Genomic DNA, 17,661 nt, shown 5'->3' with positions numbered 1-17,661 from the left:
TTCCACTCACTCCAGAGGGCCACTGTATTTCCACTCACTCCAGAGGGCTAAATTGCATATTGCGGTCGTAGCAAAAACAGCGTTGTGTCCCGTCCCCCCCCCCCCAGTCCGTTGCTCTCCCCAGGTTGGCGGAGGGTGTGTAGAGCCCAGGATGACATTAGATAATTGACACAGGGTCAGACTCCATGCCTATGTTGACGAAAGCACAGAAACAACTCTTCTCATATGGTCTGATTACAGCGAAAAAACTAATTCTGACACACTGGAAGAAGGAGGAGGCTCCTGCATTTAAGCACTGGTTAAATGAAATGACTAGTACACTTCATCTTGAGAGAATAAGGTATTTCCTGAGAAACAGGGAGAGACAGTTTGATAAGGTTTGGCTGCCCCTTGTCCATTACCCGAGTAGAAACAATTAATAGACAGGATACCATTGATATGGTTGACTGTACGCCATTTTCTTTTCAGATGTTTTCCATGAGCTTTCTATCATCTTATTATATACCGGTAGTATGCAGTGTCACTGAGCAGTATGGGTGGGAGGGTTAAGGGATTTCTTTCTCTTTTTTGTCTTGTTTATGTTTTGTTTCATAAAAAAAGTATTTCATATCATAATGTTTGTAATAATTTATAATCTGTTCAATAAAAACATATTTGACAAAAAAAAAGATAATTGACACGGGTGAACAACGGGTTACAACATCGTGGGATAAAAACGTAGAAGTTAAATGACTGTACCAGGTGCCGTTTATATTTCTGTATAATAAAGCAAATCAATCAATCAATCAGGCGAATACTTTTGAGATTTTCAGGTTGGCTCTGATCTAGACAAAGACTGAGAACCACTGGGCGGGGGAGAAAAATAAAAAAATAACTTTATCCCATTTTGGTGTTTTAAACATTATGTTATAATTTAGCTATTGAAAAATAGTAGATCTACAAGTTCATAGCACGCCACCGAGTGGCGCACTATGAACTTGTAGGTCTGCTATTTTTGAAAAATCGTTAAAACGTGCCTCAAATCTTAAAAAAAAAAAGACGATTAAGAAAACGTTTTTTTTTTCTTTTTCCCGACGTCAGGCCTGAATGGGTTTTTTTTACCTGGTGATAGAACTCTGTGGACTTTGTGGGCTGGAAGCCCAAGCGGGCCAATGTCATGATCAGGTTACACAGATGAGAGGTGCTGTACTTCACACTGTTTGCCATGTAGTTCTGTGAAAAGAGAGAGAGAGAGAGGGAGACACGCAGTGAGACACCGTTTTGCTAACTGTGTTGTTTTTTCGACAGCAACATTTCTATTTTAGTTTTAGTCGTAGTCTTTGGAATGAAAGTTAGTTTTAGTCACATTTTTAGTCACCCAGAATTTTTTTGTCGACTGAATATCAGAAGATTTTAGTCGACTAAATCTACAGTTGATTTAGTCGACAAAAAATGTATTTTGTCGGGCCTTGATGCCGTCGTAATGACAGATTTTACACTTGCCGATCTACAAGCTCACAACACACGTTGTGAGCTTGTAGATCGGCTATTTTCAGCATGCAACCAAGTGTAAAATGACTTGTCTTTTATTCATTACCGAATATCTTGTCCACTAGTCCCTGCCTAAAATTTTTGTCTAGTTTTTATTTGTTTGAAATGGTCACCAATAGTCTTAGTTTTAGTCATCGTAGCTTAGTTTTCATGTAGTTTCCATTTAGTTTTCCTCAGTGAAAAAAGGTAGTCGACGGACATTTTTCGTCTTAGTTTTAGTCGACGAAAACAACACCGTTTGCTACAGTATATACTGTTGTCCTGTGGAAAGAGAGACACACACAGTGAGGCTGATGTTACAGTAAATCAATGTGCAACTTTGCTACATGACGTATATTCAGTGTTGAATTGTTAGACAGGAGTTTGAAAGAGGTGGGGTTGGGAAGTAAGGGGTGTTACTCGAAAACCCCGAGCCCAGTACAAACTCGATAAAACATTTATTGAGATCCGGTTATCAATAAGCTTTGGGCTTGTCGAGCCCGTTATCGAGCATAGCCGGCCCATGATGTCATGTTTCAAGACAATCGAGACAAGAGGCGATTCATTTCAAGGACACAATAGGGCGAAAGTCCCTCCTTTCATGGGGGGGGGGGGGGGGGGGGAAGTCCCTCCCTACGCGGGGCAGAGAACTCAACTGTGTCGCTATTGAGAGAGGATCCCTGGTGTTAGTCCATGACTAGCCTAGGCAGCTCCCGGGGAGAATCTAGACACAGCTGCGCGACATGAGACTAATTACATAGAGCGACAGAGTGGGGTGCATACTTGCATCCCCGAGGCTATAGTCCATGACTGACCTCGGTGAAGGCCTCAAACATTGGGTAGTGGAGCAACTTGAGGAAGCCCAGCGACTTGGCACAGCGCGTGACGTCGGCAGGACTCAGCTCGGGAACCCTGGGCAGCAACTCTGTCAACATCCGCTGGAACAGCTGAGAGTGGTGGAAGTTCAACTTCCCTGCATGGGGGGGGGGAACGGAGGACAAGGAAAGAACATCAGAGGTCACTTTCATCTAGTGGTGGGCAAAACATTGAGCAGCGTCGGGAGTTTGGACTTTGGAAGCGCTCATTGTAATATCACTCGACGGCCGCTGCGTAGTGTAGTGCGGTTCATATTACCGGTACAAATCCTGGACTCTAAACTGCCTCCCCCTGGCCAGCCGGGGCGCCTGATGGAGGGGAAAGGAACTGGTTGGAATAACGTGTTCCTTCCACGCGCCACGTCCAACCAGGGAAACTCCCCCCTGTCAGGTGTAAAGGAGCAACTTGGACACTCATGCATGAAGGAAGCATGAGTTCAAGTCCGTTGCTCTCCCCAGGGTGAATCGTTCATAATGGGAATCGCGATTCTAATTCAAATCATTTTTTTTGACAGCCTACCCCTTGTGCTGGCTGTCTGAATGCCAAAAAAGAAAAAAGGGTCATTCAAATTTTGACATTATTGCTTAACCCATTTTGGGGCGGGAACCTCTCTTGGTGTTAGCATCATGTTATGCTTTAGCTATTGAAAAATAGCAGATCTACAAGCTTGTAGGTCTGCTATTTTTGAAAAGATCGAAGACACTTTTAGAATCTGATCTCAGGTCAGAATGAGTCAATAATGAAACTATCAGGATGTAATACTTTTTTTTAAATCCGATCTCAGGTCAGTGCAGTGAGTCGAGCGTCATCATACCATAGACGTAGGCCATGTCCAGGAGCAGAGGCGTGCCCAGCTCGGACGAGGGCTTCTGCAGCAGGTGGTAAGACATGGCCCGGAGCAGGGGGACGGAGCGGCTGCCCTGAGCGGCCAGGGACAGGCACACCCTGCGGATGTCCTCCGCCGAGAAGTTCTCCGACAGCTCCAGGGCCTGCGGGAGAGGAGAGGAGAGGAAGGAGTGGTCTTTTAGATCAGTGGTTCCCAAACTTTTTTATACTGGAAGTACCACCAGTTTTGGCTCTCCGAGTGCCACCATACTATATGAATCTATGGTTAAAATGCAGGAGCATATATATACCTGCCCTTTTTGTTCCATTCCTAAGCCAATTATGCTGCTGCTCATGACAAAACCCTGTCTAAATCAGCACAACTGCTGATATTTCGAATGTGATTAATCCCTTCTCAAACATTCTATTAATGGCTAGGTGTAGCCTATTTCAACCAATTGCTTGGTCAGAAGAACTACCTGTAGTAATATAAATATTTCATTCCATTTCATGCCTTTTTTGGGCAACTCACTCCTCTGTGTACCAACAGAGGGGGGGCTCAAGTACCACCAGTGGTACTAGTACCAGTGACGTGGTTGGGAACCTCTGTTTTAGATGAGTCCCAAGGACATTTTATGAGTCCCTCTTATATTTTTTACAAATTGCAGCATTTACCTCCGATTTTATTTTATATGGTTATAATGTGGTTATATTAATGTAGAAAACTGAAGAAAAAAAATGATTATTATAACTAAAGCTAGCAAAAATAAACTAGAATAAAAAAACAGTACAGTAGTACATCCCGTGGATGCAGAGGTCGTTGTTTTATTGCGTCCCTTATAACTATAAACTGCATTTTGGGATGCAAAATGCACCCTATTTTAATCTCTGAAGCAGTGTTGATTTCCATGCATAATGCCCATTGGTTTTATTGGTTTTACTCTTACTTGTTTTTCTAATAATGTTGTCATTTCTCTCTCTTGGTCCCCCACACATGTAAAGCGTCTTTGGGTATTAGAAAAGCGTTATATAAGTTCCAGATATTATTATTATTATTATTACAGTGTTTTTGTTTTCCTTTTGTGTGTATATCGATAGATAAACCTGTGACATATTTCTATGTCTATATATCTATTTTTTCGCTATGTCATTGTTTCCCATATCTTTAACTTTAACTCATATCTTGTGGGGGGTCGTTCGAACAACATATTTTCAGGTGGGGGTCGGCGGCCAATTACATACATTTTTGGGGTCCTTGACATGAAATATTGAGAGCACTACTGACATACTGTAGAAGCATAGTTTTTTCAGAAAAGAAGACATTGTTAGATCTGTTCTCAAGGTCTACCATTTAAAAAACACCACGTACACTTTCTTCAATGGACTATATATGCACACAGAATAGCTCGTCCCAGAGTAAACTAGTAAGAGAGCGGCGACACTAGCTCTTGACTCCCATTGTAACAATGGAATGCGGAAGTGCTCATTCTATCTCAAAGGGATAGTTCCAGCCATAGGAGCAATGTTTGGAACTATAGCCCGGCGAGATCAAAGCGTGTCGCTACTCTCCTACTCTACACTCTGGCTCGTCCTACCTCCGGGCCGCTTCCCTACTTCCTTCACAGGTGTTACCGATGATACTAATTAAGGCTGTTCCATTTAGTGTGCAGTGGTTCTCCAACACCAATTACACCCATGTGAAGTCCTGGAAAAAGGGGCGTTGACGTCGTCATGTCGAAAACAACACTGGTCGGTAACCACCCGCCCTCTCTCGTCACTACTATATACCTTGTCCTCCAGCTTGTCCATCAGCGCGGGCGACATGTGCTGCCCCTGGGAGATGAGCATGCGGACGGTCTTGACGTCGGAGATCTCCGTCCAGTGCAGCTCCAGCTGCTTGAAGGCGGCGCTCATCAGGGCCTCCTCGTGCGGGCCCTTGAGCCCGGCGCCCCACTCCACCAGGAAGGCCAGGTGCTTGGCGGAGAGCCGGCGCACGCGCCACAGCACGTCCGTGTGGACGGAGCGGAGCGCCGGGTTGCTGAAGGGGACGCCGAGGGCCCGCAGGGCCCGCATCGCGTTCACCAGAGCGCCGTTCCACACCGTGGTCACCTGGGGGAGGGAGAGTAGACAACACAACAAAAACACCATAATAATAATCGTAATGGTCGAATTGAATCGGGTGCGTGCTTTTGGTTAGACATGCCATCGCCGGTCCGACATCTCAAACCCTCACCTCCCACGGGGCAGCACACCTGAACCTAACCGTAACCCTCTCCCAACCCTTAACCCATTCTGACCTGAGATCAGATTCTAAAAATGTCTGTTTGAAAATGACAGTTTTCTGAAAAAGCCATGTTTCTATGTCAGTCGTTCTTTGATTTTTCAAAAATAGCAGACCTACTACAAGCTCGTAGCGCGCCACTCGTAGCACGCCACTCGGTGGCGCGCTATGAGCTTGTAGATCTGCTATTTTTAAATAGCTAAAGCATAACGTAATGCTAACAACAAAAGGGGTTCTCACCTAAAATGGGTTAACGCACCCCTCACCAACCCTAATCCGGTCGTTTCAACGCACCCCTCACCAACCCTAATCCGGTCGTTTCAACGCACCCCTCACCAACCTTAATCCGGTCGTCTTAACGCACCCCTCACCAACCTTAATCCGGTCGTCTTAACGCACCCCTCACCAACCTTAATCCGGTCGTCTTAACGCACCCCTCACCAACCTTAATCCAGTCGTCTTAACGCACCCCTCACCAACCTTAATCCGGTCGTCTTAACGCACCCCTCACCAACCTTAATCCGGTCGTCTTAACGCACCCCTCACCAACCTTAATCCGGTCGTCTTAACGCACCCCTCACCAACCTTAATCCGGGTCGTTTTAGCGCACCCCTCACCAACCTTAATCGGGTCGTCTTGACGCACCCCTCACCAACCTTAATCCGGTCGTTTTAACGCACCCCTCACCAACCTTAATCCGGTCATTTTAACGCACCCCTCACTAACCAGACCTTAATCCAGTCGGACCAATGCTATATGTCTAACCAAAGGATGCCTCCCATTGAATCGCGAGGGCAGTGCCACTGCCAATGCACACCATCAAGGCCGGGCCCAAAATAAATTTTAGCCGACAAAAACCAACTGTAGATTTAGTCGACTAAAATCGCATGATGGCCCAGGCCGTAGCGTAACGGTCTGGGCACCGGACTGGTAATCCAGTCGCAGTGTGCCGCGGGTTCGACTCCCGGACCCGACACGGCCTTTACTGCATGTCATCCCCCCATCTCTCTCCCGTTTCCTGTCAGCCTACTGTCTGTCCCTTCAAAAAATCAATAAAAGGCGTAAGCCGCAAAAAAAAAATATCTTTAAAATCGCATGATATTTATTCGACTAAAACTAGACCAAACACCGAAACATTTCAGTTGACACAAAATGTGACTAGAACTAATAATAATACATTATTTTTGTATTAAAAATTAGGTGTCACATGGACGGACCGCATCAGAAATGTGGACCTCTATGGGGACCTACCACGGGTCACGGACAAAGTCAGAGAGAGAAGGATGAGGCTGGCAGGGCACTGCGTCAGGCACCCATAGAACTAGAGGCAAGTAAATTGACCCTATATGGGAGCCAACCACAGGGCAAAGCCAGGATGGGAAAGAAGCGTACCACCTAATGTAGACGTGCTGCGGCGCGACAGCTCGGCTGACAACACTGCAGAGCTCAAGAACCTGACGTTGGACGGGAAAGTGTGGAGGGCAAGCGATCGATCCAGGAATCCTGAGTTGGTGTTGGCAATAGACCTCACTCTCGCAGCTAACAGACTATACCACTAATTCAAAAGACTAATGACTAAAAACGAAATCAAAATGTTGCCGTCAACCGACGTCCATTATGTTTTGAAGGGTGACCAATGACCATGCCATGTTGTCTTGTCTTGTCGTACGTTTGTCTTGTTTTTGTTTCAAAACTTGATTCAGGTTATGTGGTTTGTATCAGTGTCGCTTCCATGTTGTTAGCATAGGACTATGCAAATTCTTTTTTTTTATGCTACCACAATATTTTGTGTACGGTGCTCACAACATTTTTATATGTACACGTTATCTCTTTGATATGTTGTTCCATATGGGTGTGTCACATATACTGTCATTATTTGATTTACTGTATACCCTGAATCTTGAATAAACAAAACTGTGAAAAAAAAAAAAAAGTTTGCCGTCAACAACATCAACACCGGGGGGGCCATAGTATAGCATAGCAATAAGCATACCTGTTCATTTATCGTCGCCATCATGTGCTGCAGCCGCGGGTCGGCCAGCAACTCGGCGCCGTCCATCACGGGCCGCCCTTTGCCCTTGCCCTCCCGCTGCAGGCGGGCCAGCTTGGCGATGGAGTTGGCGGCGTGGTTGGCGTCGCCGCCGTGCGTGCTCCAGGCCCGCAGGATGTCCTCGGCGGCCGTGGCCCGCTCCACCAGGTCGTCGAGGCGCGTGCGCTTCGGCAGGACCGGGATCTGGCCTCGGTCTTCTGACGCCTCGCTGACGACGGCGGAGGAGGAGGCCGAGGCGATGCTCGCCACCGCCGCCGCCCGCTCGCACAGCGGCCTCCCCGGAGCCCCGCGCCACAACGGACCACCCCGGGGCCGTAGCAGCTCAGTGTTGAGGCCTGTGGTCATGGTTAGAACATTAGAAAGTCCACGATTAGTTGAGATTAACGATTTGACCCATTCTGACCTGAGATCAGATTCTACAAATGTCTTCTACATCCTGACAGTTTTCTGATCTGACCTGAGATCAGATTAAAAAAATGTCTTCTACATCCTGACAGTTTTCTGATCTGACCTGAGATCAGATTCTAAAAATGTCTATGTCAAGTCGCTCTTCGATTTTTCAAAATAAAAAAAATAGCAGATCTACAAGCTCACAGCGCTCCACCGAGTGGCGCGCTGTGAGCTTGTAGGTCTGCTATTTTTCAATAGCTAAAGCATAGCATAATGCCAACACCAAAATGGGTTCTCGCCCCAAAATGGGTTAAAGCTGCTATAAGCAATAATGTAAAAAAACATATTTCCCCCCAGACAGCAAGCAATGAGTACAACGCTCCCAAAATTAGTTTTTATCTCTGTGACTCGTCTAGGGGCCGCAATTTGCATTAAAAGATTATCCTAGAAGCTTTGTCATTGGTCGATTTGCCTGTCTACTTCCTGATTGGTTAGCCATTGCGACCGGGTTTTTTTTTCGACCAATGACAAAGCTTCTAGGAACATCTTTGAATGCAGATTGTGGCCTCTAGGTGTGTCACAGAGACTATGTTTTTGGGAGCGTTTTACTCATTGTTGGCTGTCTGAATACCAATAAATGTAAAAAAAAAAAAAGCTTATTATTGTATATTATTGCTTTAATAGTATTTTGCATTGAACATTGAAAAGTTACAATTTCAGTCAGTGGTGGAAAACGTATTCCATTTTACTTAAGTAAAAGTACCAATACTACAATTAGCAGATCTACAAGCTCACAATGCGTTGAAGTGGTTAATGTATGTTTTCTAATCAAAATTAAATCTCCAAAGTACTGTAACTGTCAAATAATTGTACTAAAGTAAAAGTAAAAATTTTGGCTCTGAGATGTAATGGAGTAGAAGTAAAATAATTGGAAATTGGAAATACTCAAGTACAAATACAAAAGAAATGTACTTAAGTGCAGTACTTAAGTAAAAGTACTTAGTTACTTTCCACCACTGCAATTTGTATTTGTGCTTGGCCTTCGTAATCACAAAAAGCACAAGGCAGTAAAAAACAAATGACTAAGAAATATACAAAGAAATCAAAGACACTTTTTTTTTTTCCTTTCTGAAAAATGTACAAATACAAAATATCACAAATAGCAGATTGGGGGCGCGGATGTGGGGATCAGGAGGTAGAGCAGGTCATCCAATGATCCAAGGGTCGGCGGTTCGAATCCCAGCTCCTCCTCCTGTCCACATGTCGAAGTGTCCTTAAGGCAAGACACTGAAACCCTGCATTTCCTCCAGTGGTCGCCACCATTGGTGTGTGAATGTGGGGAGTGAGGACGCTGGCGTTGACTGTTCGCCGCTTCACCTCCCAGTGTATGAATGAATGGACCATTAGAGCGCTTTGAGTAAGCCCGTAGTGCATAGAATAGCGCTACAAAAATGCAATCCATTATTTTTTACAAGCTTACAAGACAACACTTAGTGACGTGTGTTGTAATCTTGTTAAGGCTCATACATAGTCTGGATTTTCGGTGGTTAGGTGACCACCGAACTACAACATGACGTCACGCGCCGCGGTGAAGAGCAAACCACCGCCACCGCTCCAGCCCTTCGCTCTGTTTTTACTCACCACCGCTCAACGTTATTTCAGCTCCGGTGGTCAGCTCACCACCGGAGCGGTGGTCACCTTACCACCGAAAATCCAGACTATGAATAGGCCTTTAGATCTGCTATTTGTGCTCTTTTTTTAAACATTTGAAAAATGTACGGACAACACACATAGAAACGTTTTATTTATGCAAAAAATAATTCCGAAGGTCTCAAATAATTGCGATCAGCAGTGTTGTTTTTGTCGACTAAAACTAAGACGAAACATGTTTGTCGACTACCTTTTTTCACTGAGGAAAACTAAATGGAACTAAATGAAAACTAAGCTACGGTGACTAAAACTAAGACAAAATGTATTGACAATTTCGTCAACAGTTAAAAACTAGACTATAATGTTAGGAAGGGACTAGTGGACAAGAGATCCAGTATAAGTAAAAGACAAGTCATGTTACACTTACTACACATGCATTACACTACATTTACACTTACTACACATTTTACATTACTAGTACTACACATGCTGAAAATAGCCGATCTACAAGCACACAACGCGTCACAGTTGTGTGCTTGTAGATCAGTAAGTGTAAAATCAGCCATTGTGACGGCATCAAGGCCCGCCAAAACACATTTTAGTCGACTAAATCAACTGTAAATTTAGTAGACTAAAATCTTATGACATTTAGTCGACTAAAACTAGAACACTAAAACATCCCAGGACAGCAGGTGACTAAAATGTGACTAAAACTAAATGAAAACTGTTCAAGAGACTACGACAAAAACTAAAATAAAAATGTGCTGCCAAAAACAACACTGGGTGATGGTGTTAGCATCATGCTATGCTTTAGCTATTGAAAAATAGCGGATCTACAAGCTCATAGCGCTCCACCGAGTGGCACGCTAAGAGCTTGTAGGTCTGCTATTTTTTAAAAATCGAAGAACGACTGACAGAAACATAGGCTTTTTCAGAAAACTGTCGGGATGTCGAAGACATTTATAGAATCTGATCTCAGGTGCAGAATGAAAGCTGTCAGGATGTAGAAGACATTTTTAGAATCTGATCTCAGGTCAGAATGGGTTAACAATGGGCCTTACCGTTGTTGAGGGGGGCGGCGGGCAGGCGGGGGGCTGCGACGGAGGAGGCAGCCGCTGCGGCTTGGGCGCCATGAGCCCGAGAGAGGAGGCGCGTACATCGACCCAGCAGTCTGCCCGTCATGGAGACGGACGGACGGACGGACGAGAGAGAGAGAGAGACCTCACTGGAAACGGGAGCAGGAGGAGGGTTTGAAATAACAGCTTCTCACGGTCCAGAGGTCAGACTGGACATCCCATATGTAAGACCTGTTGTGATGGAGAAGAGAGACGTTATATAGACTGGACATCCCATCCCATATATAAGACCTGTTGTGATGGAGAAGAGAGACGTTATATAGACTGGACATCCCATATATAAGACCTGTTGTGATGAAGAGACGTTATATAGACTGGACATCCCAAAGTAAGACCTGTTGTGATGAAGAGACGTTCTATAGACTGGACATCCCAAAGTAAGAACTGTTGTGAGGGGGGAAAGAGGAAAACTTGACAGAACACGACTCGCTCAATGTATAAAAAAAAAAAAAGAATACAGCACAAAACAATCTCAGCACGTGAGCTGTATTGTTTTAGAGCTCTTTAAGAGCAACGTTCTTTGTCTGGGTAAAATCATATAGCACTGACGAAGGTCTTAGTTAGGACCGAAACGTTTGCTTTTTAATTGCACTTTGAGCACAGAGCACTTTATGAGCATGATAAAAATAAAAGGAAAAAAAATATTTATACAGTGAGCGAGTCGTGTTCCGTCAAGCTTTCTTCTATGTTTGAGACAATCGTGCACAATCGTGCAGCATTGGTTGGGCTGTGAAATTCATTTTTAGTTACTCTTGTGTTTTTGCTACGAGACTTTATGAGAGGTTTAAGTCAAGCACTTTGATGTCGTCCGTTTAAACAAAGCCACAGTAGTTAGTTGACTCCAGGTGCTACATTTTGAATGTAGTCATGTTCAGCAACTACAGGCTAAAAAAAAGGCAATAAATATTTCATGGACAAAATGAGAATCGTGTGAGAATAAAGAAAATCGAGATTCACATTTGAGCAAAAATCGCACAGCACGAATTCCATTAACAGCCATGATATGACAGAACCCTCAACGCATTTCCCTGGAGCGAAGAATCTGGTATTCAAATCCATTCCAGCAGATATATATACACCAGTTGTAAAATAGTAAATACTACTAAAGGAAAGGACCGTTTACTCAAAGGCTAGGATTAGGACCCACCACAAAAGGTAAAAGGTATCTGGGTTGTACGGCCAGATACCGGTGGAGTGTATGAGTCGTGGTACATACTACAGAGGTATCTGGGATTCTGGGTTGTACGGCCAGATACTTTAGTTCGTATGGGTTGAGCTGTGCTTGGCCGTGGTCCTCTACCGAAGGTCAAAGGGCTTGAAATTGTAGTCTTTATTTAACCCATTTTGGAGCGGGAACCACTTTTGGTGTTTTAAAGCATTATGTTATACATTAGCTATTGAAAAATAGCAGATATACATCATGCTCATAGCACGGCACTGAGTGCCGTGCTATGAACTTGTAGGTCTGCTATTTTTGAAAAATCATCAACATATTATCAGGAGGCATATTACATATAATTTGAGGGGTCCTTGGCATGAAATATTGAGCACCACTGATACAGAAACAGAAAAAGGGTTTTTCAGAAAACAGTCAAGATTTTGAAGACATTTTTTTAAATTTCGACGTCAGGCCTAAATGGGTTAAGAGGTCTGTGTCCTGTCATGTGTCCAGTGTCCAGTGCTGAGAAAGAGTACCGTTGGAGATCCTGGGGCGCGTTCGTTGTTGTCATCTGAGCGTCTTGAAAAGGTAGATTCCGGGGAGTCGCGTTGGTCGGAGATTGTTGTTGGTTGGAATCTGCTGTACTGTCCCTCTTTATACCAGCGTATTCCACTGAGCTGATCGGGTCATCTCGGAGAAGTCAGAATGACGTGGCGTCATCTCCGTGTATGGAATAATCTCTGTGTATGGAATAATCGGTTGGTCCGCTCCATATATGGAGATACAGGGGATGAAGAGTCGGTGATGACGTGACAGGTCCATAAGGAGATCCAAGTCATGTAGAATGGATGAGGTCAGTCGTAGTAACAGCTGACGAAGATGTAAATGAACATCGAAACGTTGTCGCTTTATTACTTGCTCCAGTGCCTCCCTTTCTCCTGTAACCTGTCCCACCAGACTGGCCTGCCATAGGCTAGAGGCTGCCTCTGAGATGCACCAGACTGGCCTGCCATAGGCTAGACTCAGAGGCTGCCTCTGAGATGCACCAGACTGGCCTGCCATAGGCTAGAGGCTGCCTCTGAGATGCACCAGACTGGCCTGCTATAGGCTGCCTCTGAGATGCACCAGACTGGCCTGCCATAGGCTAGAGGCGCGGTTAGAACTCCCTTCTGCAGCTTGGCAGCAGGCCAGTCCGATGTTATGAGCTACTTTCTGTCAAGACATCCTCTGCAAGTGATTCTTTTTCTAAGTGCTGGAGTTTGGAAGCACTCGTTGTACGTCACTGAACGGCGTTCAACCTGTTTCGAATTTGCACATAATGCAGGAGGCAGCAGCGCGACCCGTTAACAGAAACGAGTGCTTCCAAACTGCAACACTTAAAAAAATAATCATTTGCAGAGGATGTCTTGACAGAAAGTAGCTCATAACATCTCTACGGTGGATTTTTATGAAAAACAAGCTCGGCAGATTGAAAGAGGATAATTCAAGCTTGGACTACAGCTGCAATGTTGGTGAGTTTAACGTCGTTTAAGACAAGCAGATCGCAAACCAAAAATGATGAATAGGAAGTGGATGGAGCTTGTTGCAACTCTAGATTCAACCCATTGTAAAAAAATCTAGAGTTGCAAATTGCGGCTAGTGCTACATGTACATTTCGTGGACACGTTATTTTTTTATGACAGATCTTTGTAATAATGTAATGGATTTATAGTTTAGTAGATAACAAGTCACCGCAATTAACTCTGAATAGCACATTTGAAATGTGTATATTTAGCTTGACAATCCCCCCCCCCCCCCCCCCCCCCCCCCCCCCCCCCGGGGCTAAATGATTGATAGTTAGGAAGTATACAGTAGGAGAGTGTACACATTGAACCAAATGGACCCTTACAAGCCCATTTGTACACAGTGTAACACTGAGGACTTCAGTGATTCATGGGGTCCCAGAGAGATTCAGACATACACGCATTAAAAATGGTCTGTGGGCATAACGTAGCCCAAACATTTAGATTCTCGTAGAGGTTTTTTTCGATTCTGACGAATCTCTCTACGAGAGTCTAAAAGATAACCCCGCCCCTAACGTCGAAAAGGAACGTTTGTGCCTCAAAATCACTCTTACCTTGTACAAATGCAGAATCTAAGCTGCTTTAAATGTTGCCCCACTTGTTTGTGATCTGTGCGCACCCAGATTAAACACCGCACATGCTTATTTTTCAATAAAAAGGGTATTTTAATCCACTCTGTCTCGGAATCTGGCAGCCATGTTGGTTTTCTCTCCATTGTAGATGCGCAAGAGAACCCTGGCCGCTAGGGGCGCGGGCAATGTTCTGTTGCGCATTTACAATGGAGGATTCCGAAACAGAGTGGATTAAAATACCCTTTTTATTGAAAAATAAGCATGTGCGGTGTTTAATATGGGTGCGAACAGATCACAAACAAGTGGGGCAACATTTAAAGCAGCTTAGATTTTGCATTTGTACAAGGTAAGAGTGATATTGAGGCACAAACGTTCCTTTTCGACGTTAGGGGCGGGGATATCTTTTAGACTCTCGTAGAGAGATTCGTCAGAATCGAAAAAAACCCTCTACGAGAATCTAAATGTTTGGGCTAGGCCTAACGCATTATCAAGGAGTCCTTGAACTTAAAATGGCTGAGAATCTCTGAGCCAGACAAGCCAATTGTCGAAGAAGGAACACCTTTAAAAAAAAGGTAAATACTAAACTTAAAATGTCCCTGCAACCATAAGTTGCCTGGTTCTGCCTAGTATAGCTACAGTACCTCAGCTAGCTGCCTCTACAGATGTCTGTTGTGAACTTGCGTTCTGTAACTCATAATGCCAAACGCTTTACACAACAGTAAACAGAGACACCGACATTTATGCGCAGTTATCTATCGACAGAAACCAAAGCAAACATATAAACACATTTGAACGTAACCAACTCCTGCAGAGAGAGAGATAGAGAGAGAGAGATCAAGCACACTGAAGTAACCAGAGGGTCAATTCTGACCTTGTGAAGCAGAAATGAAGCGTCACGTTTAGAAAACACCCTGTCACCGTGTCCAGCTGGCCTCCACGTTCAACAGCACACGTCCGACTGCATGTGCACACATGCCGTGACTGTCTGAGGGACGTTTAATTCACGTTTTTACCTTATAAATGTCTCGATAGAGGGCCGTGTAATCCGACATTCACACACATGGGGCGCGCAGCTGTGTCGCGTCGGCGACTAGACAGACAGTCGCAGGAAAACTACGTCACCCGTGTCACTTGGGTGGGTGGTCACGTGGGCCGCGGACCAACTTGTGGTTGGTCAGAGATGTCGGCGGCATATTATTATTGGGACGTCTTCTCTTCACTCTTTCGTTTTCATTTTTATATACCATTTTGTATTCCTTATTTTTTTTTACGTTCATGGCATGAAGTCATTGGTCCTTTCAAAGTGTTATATTGCAATACTACCTGCCTGCCTGTAGGCTGTATGGTGAGTCATGATGAGCAAAAGTTCAAGTTCAAGTCCATACACATATGCTGAATAAAAACCTTTACATGAGAGCTGCCTGTCTGTCTGTCTGTCTGTCTGTCTGTCTGTCTGTCTGTCTGTCTGTCTGTCTGTATGTCTGTCTGTCTGTCTGTCTGTCTGTCTGTCTGTCTGTCTGTCTGATTGATTGACAGACATTCAGATTTTGTAGAATGGGTACATTTCAAACGAAGGCACAAGTCAATACAAAAACTGCCTGCCTGCCTGCCTGCCTGGCTGATATAGACCGTAAAAATGATACTATGGCACCACCCAGTGGACAAGTTGAAATAGTCTACTCTACTGCGATAATGGTCTCAAAATGAAAGAAAGGTTTGTGTATTACCCTGCATCGTTTTGGGTAAGTAGCCTACGTTTGAGTGTGACATGATCAACTTTGAAAGGCAACAATTTCACCTCTGATTTTTCTCAAATCATCCTATGTGTGTTCCAAATAAGTGATTTCACTTGTTGTCATCCTCGGCCTCTAAACATTTTACCCTTCTTGCCATTTAATTGGGGGTCCTTGACATGAAAATGTATGAGAACCACTGCCATAGAAACATGGATTTTTCAAGAAAACTGTCAGGATTTAGAAGACATTTGTAGAATCGTCCTCAGGTCTAAATGGGTTAATTCCTTCAAAAGGATGACTTTATGGAACATGCTTATTGAAGCAACTTCAATAAGTTTATTGCTGTCTTTAATTTCTGTAGTGTTCTGTAACTTGTTCCCTAGTATTGTTTATCGTTATGGACCTTGTATAGTCTGAAATAAAGATTGATTGATTGATTTATATTGCAGTATTGATACTTTTACCACTGGTGAACAGCCTATCAGACAACAGCAAGGCTTACCCACAGAGCCTTTCATTGGACAGTGCACTAAGCTGTCCTCGTTAACGCACCGAATAAATGATAGACTTCAGTAATTGACTGACAACTGAAATTACAATCGTCAAATGACTTAATCTCTCCAGCAGTGATAATATGGTTTCAAGTGTAAATAACTAGATCATGAATTAGTAATTGAGTTTACACAGCCGTCGATGTTTGTTGGATTGTCGTTGCTTTAGTTGGTAATTATTAGGCTATAACCCCACAATTAACAGTAAAATACACAGCAAGCATAACAGTTGTTAGTTGCTAGTCTGAACCAGTGATGTCCAATCGCTTTGATTCCACTACATATTTGAAAATGTATACTGATTATTATTACAACTACATTTTCAAAAGATTTGAAAACTTGAAATGGGACATATTCTGCATAATGAGTACTTTACTTTGTTTTTGCTATACTTTAAGTATATTTTGCTGCCAATACTCTTGTACTCTTACTCAAGTACATTTGAGTACCACAGACGAAAAACAGTCTACTGTAAGTCCAAATATCATGCTGAGCCCTCCACGAAAAGGCCTCGTTGTCCTGACCCCTTATAATATAATTGATACATTATGGATAAATAGTGTGGACAGTTTTTCGTCTGTGGCATTCATTTATAATTCAGATATTTTACTTGTATATTAAACAGAGTATTTCTACATTGTAGTATGGATACTTTTACTTAAGTAACAAAAGTGAGTATACTTTTTTCCACCACTGCCGTCATGCCATGCATACAACCACACGACTACGCCTTCACTTATTCAACACACCTGCACTAATTGGGGAGGACTAATTAATGAAATGGCTGCATGCAGGTGCCATGTTTGTTTGGACTGACATCCTGTCTACCTTCAGGTATCATGATTCCACGGCACTGCTTTAACATTTAACCCATTAACTTGACTACTGAAAGCCATTATAAGATAACCGAGGACTTTATATTATTGTTGAAATTATCAAATTAAAATAAAAGGGATTTTAGTGTGTCTGACGGAGTTGACATGAATCAGTTATGAAGTGCATAAATGTCCCATTTTAGAAAGAAATGTTACGCGGAAAACCTGTTCCTTCTCAAGATTGGTAGTTGAGACCTGTGTCTACAAATGTTAATGTTTCTTAAAAAATAAAAAATAATAATCTGATTTGAAAAAAGTTTTGTCCCTTATCTCAAGAATGAGTGACTTATATTACATTGTGGTAATTTTTCTTAAATGTAAGTTACAGAACAATCTGACAACTGATAATAATGATGGTTAGAGCAGAAACAACACTGAATATAAAAACAACTCATACTGGAACACCTCAAGTCTATGGACTTTTTATGCATGCGCCCCCTGTGGTGGTGACGTAGGAATTATGAATGATGCAGCTTTCAGCATTCCGGA

The 17,661-nt window shown here is 43.5% G+C and overlaps 1 protein-coding gene across 2 annotated transcripts in view; it reads right to left on the bottom strand.

Annotated features, from left to right (window-relative positions):
* The window catches only part of tbrg4 (transforming growth factor beta regulator 4), a 29,380-nt gene extending 14,279 nt beyond the window's left edge, over positions 1 to 15,101 (bottom strand). The window contains exons 1-7 of one of the 2 annotated variants that reach the window (XM_083761180.1): positions 15,024 to 15,101; positions 10,643 to 10,888; positions 7,485 to 7,876; positions 4,999 to 5,319; positions 3,200 to 3,374; positions 2,325 to 2,482; positions 1,102 to 1,212 (exon numbers count right to left, since the gene is read on the bottom strand). In XM_083761180.1, the coding sequence (XP_083617306.1) occupies positions 1,102 to 1,212; positions 2,325 to 2,482; positions 3,200 to 3,374; positions 4,999 to 5,319; positions 7,485 to 7,876; positions 10,643 to 10,763 (1,278 nt within the window). In that variant the 5' untranslated portion in view covers positions 10,764 to 10,888; positions 15,024 to 15,101. Of the gene's footprint in view, positions 1 to 1,101; positions 1,213 to 2,324; positions 2,483 to 3,199; positions 3,375 to 4,998; positions 5,320 to 7,484; positions 7,877 to 10,642; positions 10,889 to 14,881 lie in introns of both variants that reach the window. The other variant, XM_083761181.1, reaches the window with a different exon arrangement.
* Between the last annotated feature and the right edge of the window lie 2,560 nt (positions 15,102 to 17,661).

Source organism: Protomyctophum parallelum (assembly GCF_964188405.1).
Source record: "Protomyctophum parallelum genome assembly, chromosome: 3".
Lineage (NCBI taxonomy): Eukaryota > Metazoa > Chordata > Actinopteri > Myctophiformes > Myctophidae > Protomyctophum > Protomyctophum parallelum.
This window is presented reverse-complemented; position numbering and strand designations above follow the sequence as displayed.